Source organism: Convolutriloba macropyga, chromosome 9 (genome assembly GCF_964194025.1).
Source record: "Convolutriloba macropyga chromosome 9, txConMacr16.3, whole genome shotgun sequence".
Lineage (NCBI taxonomy): Eukaryota > Metazoa > Xenacoelomorpha > Acoela > Convolutidae > Convolutriloba > Convolutriloba macropyga.
In genome coordinates, this window is record NC_134476.1 from 21740846 (window position 1) to 21760279 (window position 19434).

Below are 19434 nucleotides of genomic sequence, written 5' to 3' on the forward strand. Positions count from 1 at the left end.
TTTTGCAGTAGAATAATGAGTTCATGATATTTCCAATTAGCGTTGAAGAAATAACGGTCAGTTTTCATGAAATAATTGTCGAGAAATAAGTTCGGCAAAAAGGATTGAGTTTAATACGGTGAGATAAGCTAGTTGATTGCTTCTCAAAATTTGGTTCGATCTTAATGGCTTTTTTTTGGGACGAGGCTTTTTAACATTCCTTCCCTTTCCTCCGCTTCACCCCATCGCCTTTCGACTTAAGGACATTTACGTGCACAGGCTCGTTGCTGTTTTTCTTAGTAACTGCGATTGAAGAACACGCAATTTTAGAAGGGACAGGAACTATCCGTCCTCAGATCTAATCTAATACCCGGTCAACTCAGAATGAACGATATCAAACCCCAATAATTATGGCGAAGCTCAAAAATTTTGAAATGACAATACTAATCGGAAGTATGTTTTCGCATAGTTGAATATGGGTTTCTTGTTTACTGTGGTACCTTTCTCATATCTCTAGGGTTTTATAGATGAAGATTTGGTCGAGAGAACGGAGCCGCCCTTCTCCCCACCCGCTAAAATATTCCGTTTCTAAAGAATTGTTGGAACAAAAATTGAGTTTTTCAACGTTCTGTTATCTACTACGGTTTTAATTTTTTCCATAATAGGTCGCGTGTAAGTATTTGTCGTTTAAATTGATCTAATCAGTTAAATTATCCGTAAAAATCAGAACCACATGCTTAAGATTTTGTGAATAAAATTAAACTGGAACTTAAAGTCGTTTGGCTCTAAACACATGCAAATTCAAAACACGTAAGAAAATATACCATGCACAGTTTCAAAAGGTAAGAAACGGTTTTAGATTTATCCGTTCTATTATAAAACGCAGAGTGCGGTTGAGTATACAAACTTAGTTCGTGACGGTTTCAGCTCTTCTTGTTATAATAAAACAGGTCCAATATATACACGTATAACTTCAAACGCTGTGAATCAATGCATATATTTATTCTGATTTCAAAAATCACAATTCACTGCAGATTTTCATGTATGTTAATTGCAGCTCGAAAGAACTGTAGTTCAGTTTTACTTTAGAGCACATAAACAACCTCAGTTCCAACGCTTACAGAACCTTGTCGTCAACTTTGGAATAAATTCTCTGGCAAATTTATGGACGAAATATCGGATTTATTTAATTGCGACATATTTTTGCTTTCTTGTATTTGGTTGCCGCGAAATGTAAAACGAGTCGCTCGAATTTTCGACTGCAAGTGAAACCAATTCCGGTTTATAACTATTTTCTGGTTATTACTTTCAAGTTTGTCATAAACTGGCTAAAATAGTTTTAGAATAAAACCTTCTGAATAGCATGGAAAGGTTTTCCTCAGATAAGCGAGCGTGAAAACATAAGACATTCACGTTTGATTAGTTTCTTAGAGACTTTCGTTTTAGTCAGAAAACCGAATTGTCCGTTTAGCATAAAATTAGTTCAACCTTGAGAAAATCGAATTTGCTCTGAACGTGTTCTCGCAAAATTATGCTTTGAACTCGTTCGGTTTATTTAGTTTTCGTTTCCGTTTAGTTATTGAAGTAAAGGTTTTGAACTTAAATTGGGAAAATTCTTTAGAATATTGTCTTTTTGAGTTAGAAAGTTTGGGAAGTTGAGACACAGCTTGTTTAATTCCACGCACAGCTCGTTTCTCCCTGTTTTTACTATTCCCTAGTTATGATTAGTTATAAACACAGTTTTGATTGAGAACAGCACTTACATTGTGTAGTCATTCCACAGAGTTCAGAACTCATTAAACCAAAATAATATTAAAATCTAACTTATGCTTTGACAATTTAACGCGCTTCAAATTTTACCTTAAGTTCACAAAATTTGAGTTGCTAAATTAAAAACGTGCCTTATTTTAGATTTCAACATGCATGTTAGCGTTTTCTTTTTGCTATTTAGAGAAGAGATGTAATTTTTTTACATCGATCTAAAAACCAATAACTGATCGCAAAACCTTTAGAATTTTCAATTTTTTTTCAAATATTATTGTTAATTGTTTAGCTTCGGAGTTACTTATACTTGGGAGTTAAATCAATTAAATTTACTAATTAGTCTCGTTATTACAATAGTTACAAATCAGTAGAATGCACACGTATAGTAGTTCGACCCGTGAGGGTTATTTGTTCACGGAGCAGTTTGACAGAATAGGCGGGGAGTCGGGTGAACCGATTGCGACTACAGTCGGAACTATTGCAATTGGATCCGAGAACAGACATCGCATTGTTTTAGCAATTTTGCGAGCACCTACGGAGGTTAGATTAATAGACTGGTTTTTCTGATTCGCTAGTAAACTCACGAGATTGAAAAATGATAAAAAAAAAATCAAAATATTTGAGAAAAAGGCGGCTTATACTTCAGCAAGTTTCGTCTTAAAGATAGTACGAGTTTTCTAACGACTTGAATCGATTAAAAAGTTTTTGCCGAACTTGTGAAACATAAATTTTGCCTAGTAGCGCCAGTAGAAAAGGCAACTGCAGCATGACCCACCAATTTGAACAACAATTAGTGAATAAAACGCTCATTACTTTGCACAATGGAAAATGAAGACAAAAGTTATAAATGGGGGAAAAGGAGAAGTTCCTATTGGCTGGTTTCCAGTGCACTTTAGCTGAAGCTCAAGGTAGGGGACTTATAACATGAAGTTGCTTGCTAAGTTAGCGGTGCAATTGTTACACGTGTACCACCTTTGTTTTATATGGTTTTGTGAAATCTAGCTTGAGGTTAAGAAGTGACCTGAATTAGATTCATTTACAAATTGAACTAACAAGCTGCAATTTTACATAGCAGATTAATTGTTTTTGAAGTCATTTTTAGTCAGCAAAATTTTTGCCGTTTCTTCAATTGTTACGAAACTGTTCCCAATTCCTTCATAGTCCGTTCTGGGTCTATTTTTTTGTTTAATCATTGAAATTTCTTTGAATTGTACGTCAGGACTTGTCCTGCTATGTTTTTTAATTCGTCGTCTCCATCGATGATTCTTGCAACCTGTCTTCTTGGAATTGACTACTTCAATTTCATTGATTTCTTCTGCTTTGCAGTTAAATTTTGTGTGCATGACGTCATTTGTTCTGCTTTTAGGCCAATTGCGTGACTTACCTAAAAAAAATGACTTCTGAACGAATGAACTTTTAAATTTTATGAACATTTAATAGTTAAAGATCAATATTGTGCATCTAAGTAGTGCCAAACGCATATGTCCCAATTCTTGAGTATTAGTCTTGAGTTTTTGATTTCCAATATTAATTTTGAAAAAGCTCTATTTGGGTTTTTTCCTTCTAGAGCGTGTCTACAAAACAGGCAGTATATCGAGTAATATTAAATATTGGGCGTTAAATTTTGATTGACCTAAAATTAAGCTAACTTATGAGTGAATTTCGAGAACAGTTTTTATAAATCGATTCCTCAATACACAGTGGTCTTGCCAACCTGTGAAAAATGAGTTAAAGCCTAATTATTTACTTAATAGAAACCCCAATTTATATTTGACGAACTCCATATAGATTTCACGACCACATTGATATCTTCACCGTTTGTTCAACTATAATTCAGTTTGCTTTTGCTTAATTATTCAATAGAGAAAAGGTGTAAATAAAATGTGGTTCTGTGACGACTTAATTTTTCTTGTGAAACTAAGAAGGAGTTCATGGGGTATCTAGCAAGTTCAGTCCTAAGCAAGAATACTAATGCAGTGATTCAATGGTGTAGAAATTAATTTTACATTTCGATCATAACTAGGAGCAATATTGCTCAAAACCTGAATTTTTACTTGATAATGGTAAAGGGTACTAACTTAATGTTGCCGTTCATCATAATAAACTGAAAAAATAAATTAAAAGTTGGAGTTGAACAGGAAAACTTTGATGATGACAAAAATTGTACGCAGGAGTGAAAATAACAGTAAATTTTTATGAGCTTTTTTATTTCTTGGATAGTGCAAAAAAACCTTTCACGCTGATTTTCTTAGCAATTATCTGAGTTATACAATTGCTGAACAGCAATCTAGTAACGATTTATAGTTTCTCGGCTCCCCTTTTTTCGACTATTCGGAAGTCACAACATAAGTTCTACGCTTTTGTAATGTTAAGTTCGCTTCTTCTTGCTCGTTTTCTGTTATGATTAATTCTCTGAGTTTTTATTAATAACACGGTTGTGTTTTTTGGAAATTTTTTGCTGTAATAAGTTGGTAGATTTTTTTGCTTTCAGAAAGATGAAGGCAGATTAAAAAAAATACGAATTGATTTTTTTTGAATTTTTGATATATAGTTATCGATACGTTTCTTTTTGTGTCGTTAACTTTTTTGTCAATAAAAGTGACGACCGGCTCACTGCAAATTAGCTTTTTGTTCATTGATCCATGCTATGCACTTTTACGACACTAATAATTGCGGTACGTCATTTTCACTTTCGTTGAAGTAGGTTTTTGATCACTCGCTTAAACAGTTTTTTAGTCACTCCAGATTAGTTTGAGTATCTCTCGCTCTCGTGAATAGGATGCTTTAAAGTTATATTGCAAACCTCATTTTTTCGGCTCAATAATTAATTAGGCTAAAATGTAAAAATTATCAAGATGCATGATTCTCAGAAGAGAAAATTCTCCGATTTTCGAAAACCTTTTTGAAGAAGCGGCTTTAATAGAAACGAAAAAAATTCAGGGCTCGTCTAGAAAGCGGTCTTAGTTTTTGCTCACATTATGTTTATAAGGAAAATATTTAAAGCAATTTTTTGGAAGAAAATATTGAAGATCATTTTCTGGATGCGAAAAATAGTTTTGGTCTGTTTAATAATCATTTAATGTTTTCCGAGGCTAAAATGAAGACTATGTGGTTTGATCGTTTTTTTTTTGTTTTTACTCTTCATTAAAGAGGGCTAAAGCTTGAAAGTTCACAAAGAAACGCTGCGCTTTGTGAAATTTTTTGAGATTCATAGTTTAGTTTCTATGTTTCAATTTACAGATTGACAGATATTTATTACAAACCTCTTACGTAATTATTATTTTGAAATGAAAATCAAAAACGTCACAAAAGGGAAAGAGTAGATGCAATACTAGGTAATAAGGCCGAAGTTTGAACGCGTTCTGCATTTTTTTTGATATGCTTGGGGCCAATTTCTAAGAAACAGGCTGCATTGCTGCAAGATTTTTTGACGAAAAGAGTCGTCAAAGGGTTCAGCAACCCCTGATGATCTGTGAAATTTAAATACATTAGTAATAGTGATCAATTTTAACATAAATCATTACGGTAGGCTGAATTTCATGGAAAATTTTTTGAAAGTGTACAAAAAGTAAAATTAAGCCAACTCTTCACAAATACTTTTATCGATTTCTCGAGAAAAACCAAGTTCAGAAAAATCTTTAAAAGTTGGCCGCGCTTAGTGTGCTTTGTTTTGAAACCAGGTGTGGACAGAGCAAAGATTTATATTGTTTTAAGTCGGACGAAATTAAATTGGCCCATTTTTCGTCAAAAAAATTGCGTTCATCTCTGTACGTCTACTTATGTGGAAAGAATTTGAGAGTTTGGATTCGGAAATGCATCTGAATTTTTAAGTGTTTTTAGTGCAAAAAAGATTTGAAATTTTCTTTAGAACAAAATTTTTTAAATCTTAATCTGTCCACACCAAGCAATCTATTTGGGAAATGATCTGTGTGACCCCAGCCAAGTCAACAAACTTATTTTTCCTAAAAATTTTAACTCCATTTACCAATTTACCCCTCAATTCTTGTACAATAAATATTTTAATCACAGCTGTAATGTTCTCGACAACTATGTCAAAGCATTAGAGGGTGATTTTGTGGTGGAATTTGATTGAAGATTATTATTTTTGCAATGCTCGTGTTTCAGTTCAACAAACCTGTTTGAATTAAACCTGTTCGCTAATGTGGCAGTCTGGATGAAAAATTACATCAAGATACAATTTTACAGCGTGTAATATTTTTCCATTTTCTATTTTTTAAATTTTCTAATTTTGCTATCATGATTTATTAGTGATAGTCAGCCTGCGCATTACCCTAAAGCAGATACTTATTCTGTTATTACGTTTTGCACAATTCGAGCGATCTTGGATAACTTGTAAGTCTAGATCCTGAACTTTCGAAGTCTGCACTCAGTAGAACTTAGGATTCAAATATCCAGAATAACTGGTTCATGTTTGACTTCAATCCCATTTAGGCTTGCGACTTGGTGCGTATCCGGATCACAGAGATGGTGCCTGGCATGCTCGAAATTGGATCCACTCTGATTGAGGCCCTGGATCTCTACCAAGTCCACCAACAGTTCATGGAGAAGATCGAGGTACGCTTTTTTATCCGACCCACGGTGGTGTGTTTGTGTGTGTGTGTGTGTGTGTGTGTGTGTGTGTGTGTGTGTGTGTGTGTGTGTGTGCTCATGTGTGTGTGTGTGTGTGTGTGTGTGTGTGTGTGTTGGGGGGGGGGGGTAGGGTACATATGAAACTTTATACTCAAAGGCTTTTTCGTTCTGTTAGTTTAAGCTATTGGTTATCACTGGAAGATAAGAGTGGTATCATTAGAAAGCTAAGAATTGAATTTTTTGAGAGAATTGAATTTTTATACTGCATGGTTTTTTCTGATTTTGTTTTTTTAATAGCCGACATCAGCCTCTCAAAAGGCTATTATTTAGACGCTCTCCTTTTTGTTAACCTTTTTACAATTCAAAAAATTTGAATTGTATTGGGGCGCTGTCTTTTTGTAAGATTTGTTCACACATTTTTCTTTTGAAGGCAATTTGGAATAATGATTTTGGTCACGCCGAAACAGGAAGTGGAGCGAAAAAGCGAGTGGTTTTGCGGCGTGAAATTTTTTCTCTCTAATTTTAAAGTAGAATGAGAACACGGTGTTTGAACAAAAATTCGCTTTCGCTGCTGGTTGTTTGTTCATATGCGGCAATTTCACTCTGATTTTTGGTCCCTTCTAGATCTAGTTTTTTGTTTAGTCAATAAAAATTCTTTGAATTGTACGTCAGGACTTCTTCTGCTATGTTTTTTACAATTCAAAGAATTTGAATTGTATTGGGGCGCTGTCTTTTTTTTAAGATATGTTCACACATTTTCATGATTTTTGAAGTCAAATTGGAGTAGTGATTTTGGTCACGCCAAAACAGGAAGTGGAGCAAAAAAAGCGAGTGGTTTTGCGGCGTGAAATTTTTTCGCTCCAAATTTAAAGTAGAGTGAGAAAACGGTGTTTGAACAAAAATTCGCTTTCTCGCTAGTGCTTTTTTGTTCACATGCGGCAATTTCACTTTGATTTTTACTGTTTTTTTTTATTTTTTGGATCGGATTTTTTTCTAAATGTTTTTTTTCCAATCCATTAATAGTCCGTTCTAGGTCTAGTTTTCTGTTTAGTCAATGAAAATTCTTTGAATTGTACGTCAGGACTTGTCCTGCTATGTTTTTTAATTCGCTTTACTTTTTGATCACGTTTTTTGTTTTACATAAATCACGATTTTCACGTTTGAGTTGTGACTTACCCAACTGAATTTTTTTAACTGAATGGATTCTAATTTTTTTCACGCATTGAATTACGCAATGTAGTGAAAACTGTCATTGTCAAAAGATCCAAATCAAAAGAAACTGGATAGACCGAAAGCCCGGTCAATAAGTCATAGTGAATTAGGTTATCAAAGTTAATTAGAGCGATTACTAGCTGATCTTAGTATTAAGCTCAATACCCTTCAGTTTAGAAGCTGAAGTAAGTATATGTTTAGCATCTAACTGAAACTGCACAGTGAATTAGAACAATTTTTGAAACTTAGGAAATTTCTTGGACGAATTTCTTAGGAAATTTCTTTTCCGGTTTCAATTTGCGTCTAGCGCATCAACGGCGGCTATTTTTCGGCAATCTGCCCGCTATATTTGGTTTTTTTGGTGATAATTTTTAATGGGCTACTGGCAATTACTTTTTGGATTATTGTGTAAAAGATAAACGTTTGTTAATCATATGCGTTTCATTGATTAATATTTTTATCCCGGCAGTTGCGGTGTTTTAAAAATGTTGTGCACTATTTCCAGTGTAATTTTTGCTTACTCAGATGTGTTAGCAAATTTTGCCTCATCTAAATTTTATAAAAGAGCAGCAATCAATTGTTCATTAGTTCATTGCTAGCTGACATTAGTATTAAGCTCAGTACCCTTCTGTTTAGAAGCTGAAGTAAGTATAGGTTTAGCATCTAACTGAAACTGCTCACTGAATTAGAACATTTTTTGAAAATAGGGAATTTTCTCTGACCAATTCTAACTTTTTTCTTTTCCTGTTTCAATTTTCGTCTAGCGCGTCAACGGCGGCTATTTTTCGGCAATCTACCGGCTATATTTGGTTTTTTTTGTTGATGATTTTTTAATGGGTTCTGGTATTTTTCTGCGTTACTGGCAATTATTTTTTGGACTTTTATCTAAAAGATAAACATTCGTTAATCATATGCGTTTCATTCATTAATATTTTGATCCCGGCTGGTGCGGGGTTTTAAGAATGTTCTGCTCTATTTCCTGCGTAGTTTTTGCTAACTCTGATGTATTGCCTCATCTAAAATTTATAAAAGAGCAGCGATCACTTGTTCATTAATTCATCTCAATTTCTATACCTTTTAAATCACTCAGTTTGCACATCTCAATGTCCTTCTAATAGTTGGGAGATATTATTGAATAACTTCTCTTTTGGGGTTAAATCAGCTCAGATTCTGATACTCGTTGTCTATTGTTTTGAAAGCTAACTCATCGAAATTAGATCATCCAATATATTTATATTGGTTTTTTTTTGGTTAACTGTCAAGATATCGGGATTATGGCTAATTGTCATCGAAATGAGCCAACTTCAGCTACGGTTATCAGTTTTTGTCGCAAATACCGTGCAATTTTTACTGCTACTACAAAAGAATTATTCATTTAGGCAGTTATGGTTTTTTTTACCTTTTTTCTAGACCTTGCGATATATATCTTTTCCAGAAAGTAGATCACCCGAAAATGATACCTGAGCGGCGATATATTGGCCTTCTCTTGGTTGGTTTTTCAATTGTCAAGATTTAGTTACTGCCATATGAAGTCACGCTCACTGCAGCTTTTGTTACACACTTAATCAGTTTTCAGACCAAATTGTGCGTGATAGCATTTTTTACTCTAACGTTTATCACCTCGAGGTTGTCACACATGAATTACCTGGTTTGCAAAAAGACTTGCTCACTACGAAAAAAGTTTTGTTTGCTTTTGAAACAAGGTTTAAGATGAAATGACGGTGTATGACTTGTATCGACTGTTTTTTTGAGGATAGCTTTCAAAATTTGCGCTTTAATTTTAATGAGAATAGGGCTTTATATCAAGGCTAAGAAAGAAAAATATTTTGTTTTGAGTTTTTTCTCAAGTCTTTCATTCAATTGTATATCGAGTTTGCATTCTTTGAAGCTATCGCAGCTCTTTTTTGGATATTTTAGAACTACATTAGATACTTTTCCGGGGTAAATCATCTAAGTTTGTGTTATTCAGTGTCTACTGTTTCAAAAGCCTTGACAACTGTTTCAAAAGCCTTGACATCGAAAGTAGATCATCCAATTGATTTATAATGGAAATATTTTGATGAGCTGTCGAGTTATTGGGTGTCTGGCTAATTTTCATTGAATTGAGCTAACTTCTGCTACGTCTATCATTTTTTCGAAAGTCGGTGTAAATTTCTTGGACAAGATTGAGGTACGCTTTTTTATCCGAACCACAATAGTGGGGGATAGGGTTTATTTTAAATTTTATACTCAAATGGCTTTTTGTTCTGTAAATTTTTGCCGGTTGATGTTTCGCGCTGGAAGATAGTGGTATCATAAGAAAGCTCTTCTCAGAATTGAATATTTTTACTGCTTGGTTATTCCCATTTCGTTTTTGATTTTTTTTAATGATGTTCTGGTTTTTTCTGCGTTACTGGAATTTATTTAGGACTTTTTCGTGTAAGAGATAAACGTTAATTAATCATGAGCGTTTCGTTGATAAATTTTTTTTCCTCAGCAGTTGCGGTGTTTTGAAAATGTTCTGCTTTATTTCCCGTGCAATTTCCTGTGATGTATTGGAAAATTTTACCTAACATTTAAATTATTAAAAAGCAGCGGTTAAATGGTCGTTAGTTCATCTCAAGTTCTATACATTTCAAATCACTGAGTTAGCACATCTTAAAATCCTTCGGGTAATTGGCTGATTTTGTCGAACATTAGACCCTTTTCTGGGTTAAATCAGTTAAGATTCTGATTCTCGTTGTCTATTGTTTTGAAAGCCAAACATTCGAAAGTAGATCGTGCCATATTTTTGTATTGGATTTTTTTTCGGTTAACTGTGAAGATATCGGGATTATGGCTAATTTTCATCGAAATGAGCCAACTTCAGCTACTTTAATCAGTTTCTGTCGCAAATACCGTGCTAAGTTTACTGCTACTACAGTAGAATTATGCATTAAGGCAGTTTCTGTATTTTGTATTTTTTTCCTAGACCATGTGATGTATGACGTTTTGCATAAAGCAGATTACCCGATTTATGAGATGATTTTATAGATTTTTCATTCGCTGCTAAATTGATACCTGAGTTGCAATATTATTGGCCTTCTCTTGGTTGTTTTTTCAATTGTCAAGATTTTGTTACTACCATTTGAAGTCACGCTCACTGCAGCTTTTGCTGCTTATTTTTACAGTTTACTACCTCGGGTTTATCAGCCATGACTTCGGGGTTACCCCGACCTGTAAAAATACTTGCTCACTCCAAAAAATTGTGTGCTTTAAAAACAAGATTGCAGATGAAGTGTCGGTATCTCAATTGTATCGAATGTGTTTTGAGGCAGCCTTCAAAAATAGCGGTTTAATTTGAAAGAGAATAAGGCTTTACATCAAGGCTAATACAAAGAAAATATTGTGTTAAGTTTTTTCTCAGGTCTTCTTTCATTTATTTGTATTTTGAGAAAACATTCTCTGAAGCTATTGCAGCTCTTTTTTGGATTTTAAAGAATTTTATTTGATAGTTTTTGGAAATCATGTGAGCTTGTGATACTATGTATCTACTGTTTTAAAAGCCTTTACAACTCATCGAAAGTAGATCATCAAATTGCTTTTTTTTTAATATTGGAATTCTTTTGATGAGCTGTCGAGTTATTGAGAGTAGCTAATTTTACTTCAAATGAGCCAACTTCAGCTTCGTTTATTATTTTTTGTTTGAAAGACGTTGCAAAGTTTACTACCACTAACATTAGAATTAAACAGGCGGTTTTTCGTAGATCACCCGATATTAACTGACTGTTTATAGATCTTTCTATTAGCTGCGATAACGATACCTGAGTATCAATATTAGTAGGCTTATCTTGGTTGTTTTTTCAATGTTGTCAAGGTTTTGCTACGACCATATGAGGTCACGCTCACTTCAACTTTTGTTCCTTCATTCATTCAGTTTTCAGACTAATTTTTGTGTGGTACCAATTTCCATTCCGATTGTTTTTTATTTTCATGCAATTGTATAATTTTTTGATCGCGCATGATTTACTTAACTTGAAAAATGACTTTTCCTCACCCTGAAAAACGAAATTTGCCTTGAATGCAGGATTTAATGTGAAATGACAGTATCCGACCTGTATTGACGGTTATTTGATGGCAGCTTTTAAAATAAGCGCTTTGGTTTCAAAAATGTTAGGGCATGACATCAAGGTCAAGACATATAAAATCAATTTTTTTGGTTTTTTTTAGGTCTTCAATAGAATTAAGCAGCTAGAGTTTTTTGTCTTTTGTGATCTTTTTTCATAGATCATGGGATGTATGACATTTTGTTTTGCAGAAAGTAGATCACACGTTTTTTCGGATATTTGTTTTATTGATCTTCATATTAGCTGCAGTAATGATGACCTGAGCGGCGATATTATTGGCCTCTTCTTGTTTTTTTCAATTTTGGTCTGGTTTTTGTTCCGACTATATGAGGTTACGCTCACTTTTTTCGCTAAAATGTCGCAGCTTTTTTCTCGCAGTCTGTAACTATTTGTCTTATGTTTCATTGTTTTTTTCTTTAATTTGTTTTTAATTTCATTAACGTATCTATCAAATTTGTTTTTGTGTCGTTTTTCATTCATTTAATTTTCCCTAGCCCAGGTATAAAATTTTAAAATTAGAACTGATGTCAATTAGAAGTTTCAACGTTGATGAATTTTTGATCTTTCCCACTTTCTTTTTTTGAAATGCAATAAATCCATAAAGCTCAATTTTAGATGCCCGCTACTTGAACTTTTTTCTTATCAGTCTTAGTTATCATCTCTTATGCTTATTAGAATTGATACCAGCTCATATTTTTTTCAATTAGAAACAGGAGCATGCGAACAACGAAATGACATCTAAAGAAGTTGCACTTCAGAACTGTTTTTGTTAAAAAATCATTTTTCTTTCTTTTCTGTACTTTCAATCGCAGTCCGGGTTATGGGAATCAATTGTTGCTCTTTTGGGTGTGTTTTTCTAGACACGAGGAAGTGATCGGACTCAAAGGTAACGGATTGGTAAGACACAACAAACATTTTCTTTTTCAAAAGAACTTTCATTCATTTATCCCCCTTGTTGAATTATTTTGCAATTTTAAGCACGTGTAATCGCTTTAAATTTGGATGTACCAAGATGGATATACCAAAATTTTATATATATATATATATATATATATATATAAATATATTAATACGTTAAAAAATTTTGAACGCACTTTCATCGTAGTACTTATTTATTTTTTGAACGCATGCTTTTTTTCTGTCGTGATAAGCGTGCATTTTTGAAAAAAAATATACCTGTAGTGATCTGAAAAAAAACAATAGAGCGGGGATGGGACATCACAAATATTTTTCAAACAAATTTTTTTAACGAATTTGTTTTTTTATTTTGGTTTTCGAAAAGTTTTGAAGGTTTAGCATTTGACAGCAAGAAACCTTACTAAAGGAGGTGTAAATTTAACTTCCATTTGTTTTCTCAGAGAAGAAAAATGCATTATATAGAAATTTGGTTGAAAAATTCAAAAGTTGTGTTGAAAAGTTGACGATTTTTATCTCTTTTTTATTCAAAATAAGGCAGCTAATTCGGGCTCTCAAATGTGTTTGACATTTTTTTTATTCAAAATAAGGCAGCTAATTCGAGCTCTCAAATGAGTTTGACATTTTTTTTGTCGCAAATGAAGTTTATATGTGCAGACAATTTTCAAAACTACGTTAATTTTAAGATTTGATTAAAACTTAAGCTCCCAGAGTTTTTTATTCAAAATAAGGCAGCTAATTCGGGCTCTCAAATGAGTTTGACATTTTTTTTGGTCGCAAATGAAGTTTATATGTGCAGGCAATTTTCAAAACTACGTTAATTTTGAGATCTGATTAAAACTTAAGCTCCCAGAGTTTTTGGAATTAAGTCGATAAATAAATTCGTCCACCCTTAGTTGTTAGACTATTCGGAAAAGTTTTAGATAACTATGTATTGCTCCAGATATTGAATTTATAGACTCTGACAGCCTCTAAGCGACTATTATTGAGGCTTTGTACCTTTTTACTATTCAAATAGTTTGAATTGTATTGGGGTGCTTTTTTTTATGACATGTTCTAACATTTTGATTATTTTTCAATTTGCAGTTCTACCGGAACTTGAAGTCAAATTTTGAGGTAAATTTTGGTAGATTTTTACCAGTCCAGTTATAGTCCATTCTAGACCAATTTTTTTGTTTAGTGAAAAAAATTTCTTTGAATTGTGGGCCAGAATTTGTCTTATGTTTTTACAATCCAAAGTACTTCTTTCCTTGTTGGGCTGTCTTTTTTTTAAGATCTGTTCACAACTTTTTTGGTTTCTTGTACGTCATTGAGAAGTCAATATTAGAGGGATGATTTTCATCATGCTGGCTTGGTAAAGGGAGCAAAAACAGGTTTGAAGTTTGATTTTTTATAGTCTACCGTTAAGGTGGAGTGAGAAATTGATATTTCAACAGATTTTGTGTTTTGTATTGGATTTTTTTTCGGTTAACTGTGAAGATATCGGGATTATGGTTAATTTTCATCAAAATGAGCCAACTTCAGCTACGTTAATCAGTATTCGTCGCAAATACCGCAAGTTTACTGCTTCTACAATATTATGCAATAAGGCAGTTTCTATATTTTTACCTTTTTTTCCTAGACCATGTGATGTATGAGGTTTTGCAGAAATTAGATTACCCGATTTATGAGATGATTTTATAGATTTTTCATTCGCTGCTAAATTGATACCTGAGTTGCATTTTTTTTGGCCTTCTCTTGTTTGTTTTTTCAATTGTCAAGATTTTGTTACTACCATTTGAAGTCACGCTCACTGTAGCTTTTGCTGTTTATTTTTACAGTTTACTACCTCGGGTTTATCACACATGACTTCGAGGTTGCCCCGACCTGTAAAAAGACTTGCTCACTCCAAAAAATTGTGTGCTTTAAAAACAAGATTGCAGATGAAGTGTCGGTATCTCAATTGTATCGAATGTGTTTTGAGGCAGCCTTTAAAAATAGCGGTTTAATTTGAAAGAGAATAAGGCTTTACATGAAGGCTAATACAAAGAAAATATTGTGTTAAGTTTTTTCTCAGGTCTTCTTTCATTTATTTGTGTTTTGAGAAAACATTCTCTGAAGCTATTGCAGCTCTTTTTTGGATTTTAAAGAATTTTATTTGATAGTTTTTGGAAATCATGTGAGCTTGTGATACTAATTATCTACTGTTTTAAAAGCCTTTACAACTCATCGAAAGTAGATCATCAAATTGCTTTTGTTTTTATTAATATTGGAATTATTTTGAGGAGCTGTCGAGTTATTGAGAGTTGCTAATTTTACTTCAAATGAGCCAACTTCAGCTTCGTTTATTATTTTTTGTTTGAAAGACGTTGCAAAGTTTACTACCACTAACATTAGAATTAAACAGGCGGTTTTTCGTAGATCACCCGATATTAACTGACTGTTTATAGATCTTTCTATTAGCTGCGATAACGATACCTGAGTATCAATATTAGTAGGCTTATCTTGGTTGTTTTTTCAATGTTGTCAAGGTTTTGCTACGACCATATGAGGTCACGCTCACTTCAACTTTTGTTCCTTCATTCATTCAATTTTCAGACTAATTTTTGTGTGGTACTAATTTCCATTCCGTTTTTTATTTTTTTTTCATGCAATTGTATAATTTTTTGATCGCGCATGATTTACTTAAATTGAAAAATGACTTTTCCTCACCCTGAAAAACTAAATTTGCCTTGAATGCAGGATTTAATGTGAAATGACAGTATCCGAACTGTATTGACGGTTATTTGATGGCAGCTTTTTAAAATAGCGCTTTGGTTTCAAAAAGGTTAGGGCTTGACATCAAGGTTAAGACATATAAAATCTTTTTATTTAGTTTTTTTAGGTCTTCAATAGAATTAAGCAGCTAGAGTTTTTTGTCTTTTGTGATCTTTTTTCATAGACCATGGGATGTATGACATTTTGTTTTGCAGAAAGTAGATCACACGTTTTTTCGGATATTTGTTTTATTGATCTTCATATTAGCTGCAGTAATGATGACCTGAGCGGCGATATTATTGGCCTCTTCTTGTCTAGTTTCAATGTTGATGAATTTTTGATCTTTCCCACTTTCTTTTTTTGAAATGCAATAAAACCATAAAGCTCAATTTTAGATGCCCGCTACTTGAACTTTTTTCTTATCAGTCTTAGTTATCATCTCTAATGCTTATTAGAATTGATACCAGCTCATATTTTTTTCAATTAGAAACATTATTTTGCAATTTTAAGCACGTGTAATCGCTTTAAATTTGAATGTACCAAGATGGATATACCAAGATTTTATATATATATATATATATATATATATATATATATTTATATATATATATATATATATATATATATATATCAATACGTTAAAAAATTTTGAAAGCACCTTCATCGTAGTGTTAATTTGTTTTTTGAACGCATGCTTTTTTTCTGTGGTGATAAGCGTGCATTTTTGAAAAAAATATACCAGTAGTAATCTGAAAAAAAAACAATAGAGCGGGGATGGGACATCACAAATATTTTTCAAACAAATTTTTTTAACGAATTTGTTTTTTATTTTGGTTTTCAAATTTTGAGGTAAATTTTGGTAGATTTTTACCAATCCAGTTATAGTCCATTCTAGATCTATTTTTTTGTTTAGTGAAAAAAATTTCTTTGAATTGTGGGCCAGATTTTGTCTTATTTTTTTACAATCCAAAGTACTTATTTCTTTGTTGGGCTGTCTTTTTTAAGATCTGTTCACAACTTTTTTGGTTTTTTTTACGTCATTGAGAAGTCAAGATTAGAGGGATGATTTTCATCATGCTGGCTTGGTAAAGGGAGAAAAAACAGGTTGGAAGTTTGATTTTTTATAGTCTACCGTTAAGGTGGAGTGAGAAATTGATATTTCAACAGATTTTGGGTTTTGCAAGCGAATTTTTTCACCTGCGGAAATTTTTCTTCTATTTGCAAAATTTCTTCTCTTGAGTACTATTAACATGATACAAATGATGTCTATCTGCGCCTGTTTCTAATTCATTGAATTCATCAACGTGCAGCTAAAGGGTAATATGACATTGACATTATTTGTTGACAGTATTTAAAACATTATTTAGAAATCCGGAGAGTTTTACCCCTTTTTTAATACTGTTGCTAACGTCTTATCACTTAGTGTAATTAGTGGCATGTCTCATGGGTTAGTAATTAGGCTAAAATTGTCTCAATTAACAGTTCGAGTTGTTCACCAGTTGTTTTGTAAGGCTTTGGCACTAATTCTTTTCAAGAAATATTATGGAATTTCTAAGTTTCGCGGTTTCTTATTGTCCAATATGTTAATTTCAATTGTAGTCTCATTAGAGATAGGTCTCACCTAATGCTCAAGAATCCTAAATTAGTCATTTTGGAATTGATCACCTTTTTCGTTTTACTTAAGTCCCGACCTTCACGTTTCAGTCCTGGCTTACCGCTCTCAATTTTTCAACTGAATGGATTGTTTTTCGCTTATTGAAATGTGCAATTGCATTCCAGTTTGTTTTTTTGAATAATGCTGACTCGTTGGGAATGGTAAAAAGCACTTTCATCGTAGTATTTTAATAATTTGAATGCATGCTTTTTTCTGTCGTGATAAGCGTGCATTTTTGAAAAAGAAGGCCAGTGTTGATCTGAAAAACAGAGAGGGCTTGGACATCGCAAATAGTTTTCAAACAAAAATTTTAACGAATTTGTTTTTTATTTTGGTTTTGGAAAAGTTTTGAAGGGTTAGCATTTGACAGCAAGAAACCTTACTAGAAGAGGTGTAAAATTAATTTCCTTTTTTAATTCTCAGAGGAGAAAAATGCATTACATAGAAATTTGGTTGAAAAATTCAAAAGTTGTGTTATTAATTTTGATCTCAACGTTTTTATTCTAAATAAGGCAGCTAATTCGCGCTCTCAACTGAGTTTGAGATTTTTTTTTGCACAAATGAAGTTTTTATGTGCAGACAAGTCTCAAAACTAAGTTAATTCTGAGTTGTGAATAAAACTTAAGCTCCCAGAGTTTTTGGAATTAGGTCGATAAATAAATTTGTCCACCCTTAGTTGTTAGAATTTTCGGAAAAATTTTAGATAACTATATGTTGCTCCAGATATTTAATTTGTAGACTCTGACAGCCTCTCAGCGGCTGTTATTGAGGCCATGTACTTTTTTACTATTCAAATAGTTTGAATTGTTTTGGGTGCTTGTTTCATGATCGTTTCAAACATTTTGATTATTTTTTAATAAGCAGTTATGGCAAAACATGAAGTCGTTTTGAAGTGAAATTGTATATTTTTTCCAATTCAGTTATGGTCCATTCTATATCTACTTTTTGTTTAGTAAATAGAAATTCTTTGAATTGTCGGCCAGAATTTGTCTTGCTATGTCTTCTCATTTATCTTCGCAAGAATCCTAAATTAGTCTCTTTTATGTTTTCAGTGCATAGCATTTACTTTGTAAAATTTATACGTTGATTGTTTTCAAAATATTTCATTAAATTTATGAGTTTTGGTAGAATTTGTAGTTCTATTACTTTCTTATCACTCAATCTAATTGGTTCTCAGATCTCGTTGGTTGCTAATGAATAACTGGTTAATCCTTTTAGCCGAATTTTGGATTCACAGCATTTTTTATTTGTTATTTTCGAAACTTTCTTTGCAAAAAAATAATTTTGATTTGTCAGTCTTGTAAGTTTTCGTTGTATTTGTTGTGGTCTTATCGCTTAGTCTCAAAAATAATAAAAAAATTTTTTTGGCCGTCTGGTATGGCGTAATGTTGGTTTGTTTAATGGCTTAGACTTTGAAATAACGTTCCCATTTACTTTTATTCCATTTGTTTTTGAAATGTTTGTGATTTTTAGGCTTGCCTTCTTTTAAATTTGTTTTGTCTTTCTTTCAGTCATTAGCACTCTTAAAGGGTGTTTTATGACTTTCATATGTTTTGATATGTTGTGGCGAAGGTTTTTGTTAATGTTTTTTGAGGTTCTTTCAGTTTGAAGACATTTATTATTAAGAGTCAATTTTTTCATAAAAATTATCTTGAGTGTTTGTTACTATACTGGATCTTCAAAAGTTCTAGTTGTTCTCATAGTTTTCTTCATTTGCGAGCATATAGGGTCAGTGGCTAAGTTGACTGTCTTAGTTTGATATTGCTGTAAAAGTCTTAATTGTCAGGTCATTAGTTCATTCAATTCGTTGGGTTGTAATTCAAGACGTTGGGTTGTAATTCTGCTATTTTTAGTTCATTTTACTTTTTGACCTCATTTTTCGTTTTACTCAAGTCTCGACTTTCAAGTTTGACTCCTGACTCACTGCATTCAATGTTTCAACTCAATAGACTTTTAATTTTTTTGCTTATTGGAACGGGCAATGTGGTGAATACGAAAAAGTTGAAATGAGTAAAATCAAAAGAAATGTGATGAACCGATAACACCCTGTCATCATGTCATAGGAAGCGAGGTTTTTAAACTTTCTTAGAGCGTTTGCTAGCTCGCATTAACATTAAGCTGAATAGCCTTCAGTTTAGATGCTGAATTCAGTATAATTTTAGAATCTTATTGAAACTGCACATGAAACTAGAACATTTTTTGACAATTAAACAAAATTTCTCAATTCTTATCTCTTCTTTTTCCGTTTCAATTCTCATGTGCTTCAAGCGTGTCAACGGTGACCATTTTTCGGTAAATTTCTTGTAATTTTTTGGATCTTTTCCGTTTGTGCCATTACATAGTTAAATCATTATGAAAAAATATGGCACGATCGTCTGGGAGATGCAAATGATATGCACCCACTAAGCTGGGGGGGGGGGGGGGGGGGGGGGTTGGGTTGGGTTGGGGCTTTTATATCTTCAGTGTATCAACTAATATACAATTTGACTATTAGCAAGT

At 32.8% G+C, this 19434-nt stretch overlaps 1 protein-coding gene across 9 annotated transcripts in view; it reads left to right on the plus strand.

Moving 5' to 3' along the window:
- Positions 1 to 19434, plus strand: part of LOC142345665 (muscle M-line assembly protein unc-89-like) — a 249231-nt gene that overhangs the window by 98583 nt on the left and 131214 nt on the right. For 8 of the 9 annotated variants that reach the window (XM_075397869.1, XM_075397874.1, XM_075397871.1 and 5 more), the window contains exon 11: positions 6196 to 6318. In XM_075397869.1, the coding sequence (XP_075253984.1) occupies positions 6196 to 6318 (123 nt within the window). Of the gene's footprint in view, positions 1 to 900; positions 2284 to 6195; positions 6319 to 19434 lie in introns of those variants that run through there. The other variant, XM_075397878.1, reaches the window with a different exon arrangement.